The sequence below is a fragment of the Vanacampus margaritifer genome, chromosome 4 (genome assembly GCF_051991255.1).
Source record: "Vanacampus margaritifer isolate UIUO_Vmar chromosome 4, RoL_Vmar_1.0, whole genome shotgun sequence".
Taxonomy (NCBI): domain Eukaryota; kingdom Metazoa; phylum Chordata; class Actinopteri; order Syngnathiformes; family Syngnathidae; genus Vanacampus; species Vanacampus margaritifer.
In genome coordinates this window covers 21,772,679-21,784,275 of record NC_135435.1, presented here as the reverse complement: position 1 = coordinate 21,784,275, position 11,597 = coordinate 21,772,679, and the positions used below count along the sequence as shown (strand labels likewise).

Here is an 11,597-nt window from a genome sequence, read left to right as displayed (position 1 = left end):
GTGATGTAGATCATTTGGCTCTGCGCAGTTCGAATTGACTCTTTTGGCTCCCTTAACATACACTATTAATCATTTTGAATAATTTTATGTTCATTATTTTGAGTAATTTAAAGTGATTTTGATTGTGGCCACGTGAACCTCATCTTTGATTCGCTGTATTTAAAACCAATAATCACAATTTCCAGAATTCCCATAATTAAACCCAATGTTTAACACATGTAATAGTAATATTTTTTTTATTTCATGTGTGCTGTTGTATGCCAGTTTTACTTTACAGTAAAAACAATGCGCTTGATCTGCTTGTGCAAAACAACCCCAAACGTTGCGTATTCTGTCTTATACATACCACTTGGTTCAATGCCATCATGCCAAATGATTTAATTTATCATTTTTAGAATTTAGTGTTTATAATTAGCTATCCATTGTTTTACTTATATTTTTGTATAATTTATAAATGTGACAATTTCAATTATAATTCATGCTTATTTTCAATGGTATAGTTTTACACTAATTCATTTTGAATAATTGAAAACATAATGAGATATTTGTGTTCATGTAATATTTTAGTATTTTACACACAGTGACATGATACTCATTTTAGATGGCACTTTTTATAATTGATGTATATTTACCCGAATATTTTAAAAATATGTATTCATTTATTTATTTTTACAATAAATCAATAAACACTTTAAGGCATTATAATGAAATATTTTCTAGTGAAGTCCTAAGAGGCTACAAAATACAAATCGTCACGAAAAAGAGCCATTCCTTTGTGTCGACTCGTTCGCGAAGACCCAACACTAGTTTTGACAAGCCGAGTGGGGAGGGGGGGACCCATGGAGGAGTGTGTGTTGAGGAGGAGGAGGAAGACGACGACGAAGAGGGGGGTCAGACTGTAATAAGCATCACGACGAGGCAGGATCACCGCGTTTCTTTCATCCATACTTACTTCGTTGATATCGTCCGTGTAACAGTCGACTGTCTCGCCAGCTTTTCGTCGCGAATGAAACGTTAGCTTCAGCCCTAGCGCAGTCGTGCTATTTTTTGCGTTGTTGTTGTGGGGGAGAAAAGTTTTGAAATGAGTCAACAGCAGCCAAGTCGATGGCGACCAACGAAGAAGACGCGCTGATCACGTACGAGTCGTAGTTGAAGTTAACTAGCTGTGTTACGATTACGTTATGGCTCAGGTGGTGGAATTTAAACGGGGGCTGTCACTATAGCTCAGCTCGCCAGTTTGTTTAACAAAAGAGGCTGCCGTTTAAACAAAGCTATTTGGCTACCTCCATCATTACCCCGAACGAGGCACGGCTGTTAGTAGTGGGGCTCGCAGGTGTCTTTTGAACAAAATGGCAGAGTACAGTAGCATGCTAACAAAGCGACGCTTTGTTGCGGGATAGGGCCAAGCCAGCCCCAGCCAGGCTGCGCCGCAAAGGGGGTTGTTCACCGCGACCTTAACGCGGGTTCGTGGGGTCGGGGGGGCTACTGTTTGCTGTCGAAAGAAGCGAGAGGGGAGAAGACCCCGCAAGCCTGATGACACTGGACAACATGAAGTCCGAGAGAGGTAGGTTGAACACCTTCAAAATGGACATGATGTCACTTTTGTTACCTCACTGCATCCATATGTGTTTGGAATAGTTTCTAAGAGACATGATGATGTCACTGTGTTGTCTCGCAGTATTCATATATACGTCTTACCTGAACAAATGAGAACACTAATTTTCTGCTGCTCCATGTCAGCTTGTTTGTTTTCCCTTTTTTTTTGTGTGCAGCCCTGTTGTGGAAATGAGGCAGTTCGCCTTATGCTCTGCAACCTGTTTACATGTCTGCAGCAGTGATCAGGGTGAAACAGGGACAAGTGTGGGGGGGGGGGTGTAAGGGGGGCACCGGGACATCCTTGTTTGTGATTATGTTAATTCCACACAGGCGCTCATTTTGGAGACGCCGTCTGCATTCCTGATCATGGAAAACCTGCATTTACTGATTGATTGTACACTGGTGACAGCGGCGTGACGAGATTAGCTGCAGTCAATCACGGGGGGGGGGGGGGTGGCCCTGTGTGTTTTGACGAGGTTATGAAAGACACTCAGTTGTGTTGGTGACATGCACCTCTGCTGTCACTCTCATGTAATTGTTCTTGAGGACTTCTTTTGTACAGAAGCAGACATCCTCCATGATGTGACGGATCAAAAAAAATATATAAAGGGCATTGCCGCTTGGGTAATTCTAGCCTCCCATATAATGTAGCTTGGCATGCTGGGTCAACTGTGAACAGTAAGATGACGACAGCGGCTGTCATGTGCCGCCGTGATGGTCACGACCGATTGAGTGATAGCGGGACGCTTTACGGCCGTGTTTGCTTTTGCGCGTTTGCTATTTCTAAGACTGGTGGCAGGATTCACGCTGCTGCGGGGATGGTGTGTTCATGCCACAGTGACCTCGTAAAAACGGGATTTTCCCGTGTGTGTTAGCATTTCACATACAGCTAAGTTTTTTCAACGTGTTAGGGGTTGTTCGATGGAAATCCAATCAGAATTTATTTGACAGTAATGATAGCTAGTTTGCTCTTTGTCTTCACTTGTAGAACAACTTTGGCATACAAGTAGTTAACCCAATGATTTTGCCCTCAACAAACAAAAGAAAAAATCTGTTTCTTTTGACTAGTTGAGGCAGCTCAACTATCTTTTTTTACAATTGAATGGAATATTAATGAGGGAGTTTCCACACAACAACTTGTTGAAGACCATAGGCCTCTCTGCAGGGCATCTTAACGACATTTGTTTTGCATTTCAAAAGAATGATACCATGTAGGGTTGGTGCGTGACTCCAACTTGGAGCATAAATAGTTGGCTATTCCACATGTTGGTGGATCTTCCCATTCATCCAGGTCATTTTTCATTCCCATTGCAACTGACTGCTCTGGTTGTCGTTAGTGTTGTTCCGATTCCGTTTTTTGGCACCGATACCGATTCTGATACCCAGCTTTGCGGTATCAACCAATGCTGATACCATACCAATACCTAAGTTTTGTTTTTTTCTACATGAAAAAGCTGTCCTGCCATTGGTTCAGAGCATTCAAGGGCCAATAGGATATCTTAGCTTGGCATGCAGTGAACATGTCACACATCAGTGAATATCGTGGATGAGCAAGACACAAGATGCTGCATCCAAATTACTAAATTAGCGTCAGAATTCATGGTATCGGCATGTTACTTGTTAGTACTCACCGATACCACTGTTTTAATGCAGTATCGGGACCCCTGCCGATACCAGTATTGGTATCGGAACAACACTAGTTGTCGTATGCTGTGACAAGACCAAACGCGAGTTGAGTGGTTTTGGCGGCCAGTTTATGTACAGTATATAGTCAATGCAGTTCACGCGCTTGCGTGTAGCGTAAGTTTTGCTTCTTCGACCATTTTGCCGGGGTTTGCCAATGGGAACTTTCCATGGTGTTGCGTTGCCTCGTCAACAGCCAGTCGCTGTTGAAAATACTAGTAGTACGTAATACGTCACATGCACAGACACACACACACAGCGTGCTAAAATAAAAACCATGTAGGACAATATAATTGCAGTCTGTGGACCCAAGAGAAAATGTTGCAAATGTTGGCCTTTAAGTGCTCCAAAGCGCTGTTGTCATGCAAACTGTCAGCCATGTTTTCAGTTACAAATGGGGGCAATTCAAGGCTCCAAAACGCTGTTGTCATGTAAACAAGCAGGAATGTTTTCAGTTTAAAATGTTGGCATTTAAAGGCTCCAAAGATCTGTTGTCATGTATAAACATTTCCATGTTTCCAGTTAAAACTGATCTTGTGTAAATGAGCCCCTCAGTCTGCGCTTCACCCGCCATGGACTATCACCGTGTCATCTTGGCGCGTCGCTGGTTGCCATGTTCCAATTATGACAGCTTGTGCCAGTAGATGCTGGCCCACAGTGGTAAGTCTACTCCATGACTGGCAGCCATCGGCGCGCTATTGAGAATTTAGAACATGCTGTACTGTTCCTATGCGGGTGAACTCGGTCGGGATGCTCACTGCCCAGACGCCCTCTCTTGTCTGCACCCCTCGTCCGGCGTTGCTCACTGCAAGGCACTGCAGTGCTGAGAAAAGGTGTTTACTTGTGCAACTGAGCATGAAGGCGAACAGAGCAGGCACTCTCACTGTGGGACGCTGATTTGAGGCACCCTTGGCAGTTTTGGGTTGAAAGAGGTGGGGGGGGGGGGGACTTGTCTGGACTTGTCCAGAAGTGTGCCATCTGTTGTTAAAGAGAAATTATTAACCCTGCTACCCTGCATATGTCAAAAAAGTGCTACTACTAACATGTCTATTGATTTAAATTTCAACCAAATATAAGAACCCTTCAAAAGTCAACTAAAATGACCATCAATTTGTGCTGCGAGTCTCTTCATTGATTATCTAAAAGGAGTCTTGTGCTTTTTCTTTGCATTTGGATTTTTTGGGGGGGATGCCACTATAGTAAGGACAACTGGAAGTTGGAATATAAGGAAGTATCTGGTTGTTAAGCAACTCACCAGTTCGAAGTCACATCTTCAGACTTTTGTAAAATAATTATCAGTCCTCAACCCTCATCTCTCAGCAATTAAGGTTGCTGCTATTAACTAATTCACTCCCAGACATTTTCACTGAAGCAACCCCCTTTGCTTCCAGTTGTTTTACTGGATTTTGACAGAATATTGTGTTCAATTGCTATAAAAACATGAAACCTACCAAAAGAATGATTAGCATCTCTTCTTTCATCACGAAAAAAGTATATTTGTATCTGTTTCCGTTTTGCAGCAATTGGCATTAGACTATAGCTAAGTTTCATCATTATTCACAAATCTTTTTAGAAATGTGTGTAAAAGACCTTTTTTTCTACCTGGCCCTGGTTGATCTCTTTTGCTCTGCTGCCACTTGCTGGCTGTTTGTACAATAACGACCATTTCTTCAATCCTTCTTTGCAGTTGAGACTTTGCATCAAAGCCTTCTGTATGCTCTAGCATAGAAAAACGTATAAATACGTCTTTGGGACACTTAAAACGTTTGAAATAGAATGTATTTATATGTTTTTGGGAGCTAAGATGATCTAGCAGGATAGTTCCTGTGTTTTTTTGTTACAATTGTTACAAAATTGTTACAACGTAACTGAAGTCTGTCTTTTAAGAAAACGGAGAAGGAAAAGAATGTGTCATTTGCTTTACATAACTAAAATGAATTTAACCATGGTCAAAGTTACTTTAAAAACACATGCATTTATCTCATAAATGTACCGGAAAGGAAAAATTTGCTACGGTAGTGGGGGAACAGGATTGAACCATTTGGTCTCAATTCTCAAAGGTATTCATGGAACAAAAACAATACTGCACATTACCAAGAAAATACATCATGAATGCTTTAAAACTGTTTTTCCTCTTCCAGAGGAACTTGGGCTTTAGTCAAGGTGAAGGGAATTATCGAGTGTCCTAAATACCAATAACTTCTGACTCCAAAACGTCTGAAGATGAAGATAAATATTTCAGCAGATCTAATGTCCATAAAATCATGTACGAAAATTGATGTGCCATAACGATGGGCAAAAAGTATTTCTTCACACATCATTTCTGTTTGTCAATAATACTCAGTTGAATCTTTTGCTTCAAGTAGCCAGTGCTATTTCGTCAGCTGTGGGTTGAAAGGGTTGTCATTTTAATTGCGAACGATGAATGGCTGAATGAATCGATCAACATCTATTCAAAGGGAAACTGTGTAAAGCAGACAGCTAACTTCCGATCACTGGATACAAGTTGGAGTTATGAAAGACAAAAAATAATGACATCAAAACAATTTGTTCCAAGATCATGCAGAAGGCCTCAGTTGTATGTTGCGGGCCACGGTTATGTTAGGGCACAACATGAGCTCTTATGCCGTGCTAACCAGAGTCATCTGACCCCCTTGTTTTGCTGCGGGTTGAGCGATGAGTCAGGTCAATGTGGGAGTGCACGTTCAACAGTTTGCTCCTAATAATCATTGCAGCGTTGAACTGCGTGTTCCAACCGACCACTTTTTACAGGTCCTATAAAGAAAACCGCCAACTGCTTCCACCACTCAGTGGAAGAGGGTTTGGCTTAGCATGTTTTTAGCTAATGTACCACTGAAGTACTGGTAGTTATTTATTTTTGTTGTACATTGCATCCTGCAGAGGGTCAATGCATTCCTTTTCCCTATATAAAATGACTTTTAGTCTGTTTCGAATGGCACAAGATTCGGGGTTTTACAAACAAACAACTTAAACTTCTATGTCAAAAATACAACAAGCCATATATGCCCTGAGCATGTTTTGATTACTTCCTGTGACCACAGTTTCAGCATTTTTGAGTGGATATTTCTTGAAAGAACTAAATTTTTTGGGGAGACCTTTTAAAAAAGGAAATCGAGTAAATTAACTGTGTTTCTTTGTGAATGTGGCCACTCAACTGGTGCACACTGCTCTCTTAAGTTGTTTGTTGTGTTTGTATGGCAATGCCTTTTGCATTGGGCCGTTAGGCAGCAGCCCACACCCCCTTCAACCCCGACTCCACTCCTCCGCCTACCTTCTGTCTTGCCCTCGGCCAGATTACAGCTGCCCGGAGATGTCCCAGACTCATGCAAGCGGATCAACGACTCTGCACTCTCGCTGACAAAGAGCCCCAGATAACGCAGAGTGACGCACACAGCACCTGTCTCGTCCAGTATTGTGTTTGCCAGCTCCTCCCGGAGTTATCAGCAACAGGTGCTTTTGCATCTGTAACACTACTTTCGCTCGCTTTGAACCCATCCGTGTACGCCTTCATTAATTTCTTCTGAAAACATTTCAGTTTTGCTGTTTGACTTTGCACAGTGAAATTCTGTGTCCGTTAACATGAGACCATTTTAACGGAAAAGCTGTCAAAAAAAACAAACTGTCATTCTTGGCAGTTCATTGACATAAACAAAATACATTTTGCAGTTGGAAAATTCTAAATTAATTTTATAACTGGTCCGAGGTTTTAAAAGGTAGTAAATCCATCTATTCATTCATTTTCTGTACCGCTTGTCCTCATAAGTATTGTGGGCGATTTAGACAGGTGCCGTACACTACAAAAATAAACGCAATAAAAAGTAAGGAGCGAAATAAGTGGTTTCGAATCACAGTTTGCAGGTCAAAATTTGCATTCAACCTTACTGGTCCCTATAAGCTCTACGGGGCTGGACACATGCACATTCAATTTAAATACACATTTACGAGGTGTATAAGAATTTGTTCAAGCTAATTTATATTGGTGATTTGCTGTAATCATACTCATTTGTAGTTTAACAATTTTGATGTCCTATTCAGATTTTCGTTTTTGATTTTATTATTAGCCATTGATGTGTTGCTTTATATTGCTCCCACATAAGTTGCACTGTTAGAGCGCTGATACTATGTCAAAGGCAGAAAAAGGCTTTTACAGGCAGTGTGCAAGAGGCTAATGAAGGTCAATCCTCGGCCAGCATTTATCCCTGATGCTGTTATGACAAGTCATATCTTTAAGGAGCCGAGCCATGCATCATCGCTGCAAGGGATTGAAGCTTCCAGTTTTTCCAGTGTGGTAATGCACTTGCGTAATAATGAAACATTTTATGTTGCACATGCTTAGTGATGACTGCACATGCTAAGTGCTCGACACACCACTGAGGCTCAATGTTAACATGCTGTAGAGTCTTAGCGGCTGATTGGTTAAAGCTGAAAGTACCAGCATGGGTCATCTTTCTACTGCCAGCTTGCCACCCGTTGTATAGTGATGTCATCACTATACGGGAAGAGCCATCTGGACTTGCGGTTTATTTTTAAGGTGGGGAGTGGCTAGTTGAATGACTCTTAGGGTTTTGGTGTATTTAGGTCTGTCTTTGGAATGTTTTTTTTTTTTTTTGGGCCAAATTAAGGCTTTTTTTCTATTGGTTAGTGCAAGGTTAACAGTAGAGCTACAACTATTTATAATTGACATGACATTTCAAATTGACATAAATTCAGTTACTGGGGTAGTCGAAACATGAAAATAGGCAAAAAATGTTGATCATTGTTTTCCAAAGTAAAAGCAAATGTTCTATTTTGATTCAAAATAAAAGATAATCAGTCCGCTTTCATAGAGGACTACAGAAATCGGGTAACATTTACTTTTGAGAAGCTGAGATTGCAAACATTTGGACAATTTTAAATTAAAAAGGTACCAAACAATTCATTATCCAAAAGAATGATCAATTAATTTGATACTCGATGAGTTGTCGATTAATTGTTGTACCTGTAGTTCAAAACTAATAATCAATTTTGATCAAAGGGTGCTTGGTGATTTTCCAGTGCAGACCTTATGGGAAAATCGTGGCATAAGTCGCATAACTGAGTGTGAGCATAAGCGGCTCAGAAAATGGATGGATGGGATTAAAAGAAAACAAGAAAGCATTGCTTTCCAAACGAAGAACTTTTGTATTGATTTTTCACCGGCCAATAAGAGAAGATTTTATCATTTTTGTCATACTTTCATCTTTGGAAGGTATCGTGACACATTGAATTATAAACAAGGCCAGACTTGTGCAACTTCCCCTCGAAAAAATATGATCAGTGACTGGTATTGTGATGGTTGTTTGGTGATCAAAAAGGCAGCAGCATGGGAAGGGCACTTATCCGTTTCCTAATTAAAATTGATGAAGCAAAATCTTAACACTGGCAGTTAATTACCTGGTTTTGTTGTTTCCCAGCTCTTCTCAGAGTGATACATGGTTACACCGTTAACAAAGAGCACCTCAGGGACTCGTTGTGGAGGCGTTGAGCACATTGTTTATTAACATCAGTTTGAGGGTTCAGTAAATTTGAGACCGCTATCCCCTTTACTCCTGTTCATTCACACGTATCTCGTCAAGTCAAGCAAACCAATTGGCCTGAGTATTTTTAAGAGTCACCAACCCCGTAGATCTTCATCTTTTGCAGCAGTTCCGATGGCAGTAAGTCTTATTCTGTTCTATGAGCTTAATGTTCTTTTTTTTCCCCCTGTACTCAGCTGATTTTTACTGGCCATTTTTTTTTGCTTTTGTCTTTTGATTGAATAGCGCACTGGTAATGGGTGCTCTAAATTGTTCAGTGAATTCTGTAGCCTTGTTGACAGACGAAGGCTAGCTCACTCCTACCTTAACTTGCAAGTTTATTTCAGTCCGTGGCTGAGCTTGTAACTCGATTTACTCATGCAGACCAGCAGTGGCATAGCTAGCGCTCGCTCTTAGCGCGCACCACTGTACCAACTGGTATTTCAGACCATTGCAGGCACTGTACATTGTGTGTTGTGGTGCTCAAAATAAGTTGACAAGTCTGATTTGTGCACAACAGCAAAAACAGATGGGTCTTGTATTTTTTGCAATGCCACTAACAGTCTTTGTGCCAAAGCTCTAGTAGGCCACTCGCAATCATCAACCGCCACCTCAATATGCCACTGCCACAAGTTATTCACTTTCCTCATCGAGTAGTTCTGTCAAGTGTCGACCCATCAAGTCCTTGCCCCGATTATACTGGCTCTGCAAGCTGACATTTTCACAACTTGCTTTATTTGGCCAAATTGTCCTCCGAATATTCCGTGACCGTCTGATGTTCTGCTCGGGTGAAAAGTTTAACATCTGAATACTTGCTTCACCCCCATGCTGGTGCTGATGTTGTCACACATTTAAATGATGATCTTATTGATGAGGTGGTGTGAGCCTGAACGCAGAATTGTCAGTCGCTGTGTGAAAACACAGTAATGGCAATGTTCCGCTTCACTGAGTTGTATAACAGGCAAAAGCGGTTAAATGCGGTCACAACTCTGGTGCGTCTATTTTGCAGGGTCTCTTTGTAAAGGGGCTAGTGTTGAAGACTGCTCACACAGTCATCAAACACGCTACCTCAGTATATCAGTTCCACAAGTGACACACTTTCCTTAACAACCTCCTGAGCGCCGCCGCTCAGATTGCTTCACTGTATCTCCCCTTTCTAGAAGTTGGCATGAGAAGCGCTGGCGAGGTCAAAGGCCCCATGCGTTCACGTTCGAGGTTGGCTCCGGTTACAGGGTGTCCTACTGCTCCAGTGTCCTGAGCACGCCACCATCAGACTTGCTGGTTTCCCCCCGAGACTAAATAATATTTTGGACCGTAAAAAGAATCTCTTGCATTTTTCCATCGTTATCAGAGATTGAATTTTTTTCGGATGTGAGCTTCATGGCAATTTTGTTCAAGGTAATTCTGCGTGATGTGGACAAGTAACTTCTATTGCTACTCTTTCACATTTGCATAAAATGCACTTTAGAGTGAGTTGGCAAAGGGACGCCAGCTGTAACGTGTCTACAAGGACTTCAAGGTCAAAATGTCAGGTTCGCACCACACAAGTTGCCCTTGTATTGTAGTATACGTGGGTGAGTGGAATAAAGTCTTTCATCTGTGTTTTTTTTTCTTTCATCTATGTGGTTTGTATTCTGCATGACTTTAGGGGAGTCTTGATTTGTTTTTCCAAGAGAAATGGTCTTTAAAAAAAAATCAACTGTCCTGACCTTCACATGGAAGCCACGTGGGCCATTTGCGAAAATGATTTTTTTTTTGTGGCATTTTCTGAACAATGATGGCTACAGTTAATGAAGAGGATGTGAAAAAGGTAAATGTCAGAGGAACATGGTTTTGACTTTATCCTTTGTCAGCCTACTCAAGAGTGAGAGTTTGGATAAATCTACAGCACGTCTTTTTTCTTTCTTTTGCACTTGTATAGTGAAACCTCCAAGAACAAATTAAATCCATTTTGGAGTGATCTAAACTGCCAAATTTAGAATTGTAACACCTTTATAAACTGTACGTACGTACACGCTATTTGTAAGTAACATTTGACCATTCTCAAATTCACACCCCCAACTCTCACTAGACTCCTTTATTTTACAGATAATTGTGAAGCGTAAGCATCTAGTCTAAAGTATAAAATATTTGTCAGACAGCAGGATAAGTGTGTTGAGTGTAGGGGTGTGAATACCTTGCGATTCGATCTGTATCACGATACATAGGGCACGATTCGATTTGATACCGATTAATCCCGATACGAATCTATAAGTCAATTATTGTGATTTTTTTTTAAACTCAAATTTAGGAAATACTAATCAGTAAACTTGTACATGTACACTGTAAGATTTGTATGAAAATCTAATGCAGGCTTATATCTGTGGTCCACCGTATTTAACAAACGGGTTGAAATCTGTTTCATGTTTAAACAGCATTGAAATAAAATTTTAAGGCTTAATGTTCCATTAATATATCATTCGTCCATGCTTAAAATGTGAATCATAATTCTAATTAGGACATTTTGTTGATTATTTCCATCAAAAATTGAGCTTTAAAAATCGATTTGGCTGCATATTGAATCAATATGCGAATCGTGCGCTGCAATATCGCGATGTATTGCCGAATCAATTTTTTTAACACCCCTAGTTGAGTATGATAAGAGTCTTTACAAACAGGCACCTCTTTTGTGTCTGACACAACTACGATATTCAAGGTGGAAAATTGCTTTGTTGACGTCATTTCAACGTTCAGTGTCGGTGCCATTAATACAGAGCTGTGACG

The 11,597-nt window shown here is 40.8% G+C and overlaps 1 protein-coding gene across 1 annotated transcript in view; it reads left to right on the top strand.

Moving 5' to 3' along the window:
- The first annotated feature begins 856 nt into the window (after positions 1 to 856).
- The window catches only part of atosa (atos homolog A), a 34,884-nt gene continuing 24,143 nt past the window's right edge, over positions 857 to 11,597 (top strand). The window contains exon 1 of the mRNA XM_077563574.1: positions 857 to 1,564. Within this exon, the coding sequence (XP_077419700.1) occupies positions 1,534 to 1,564 (31 nt within the window). The 5' untranslated portion in view covers positions 857 to 1,533. The remainder of the gene's footprint in view (positions 1,565 to 11,597) is intronic.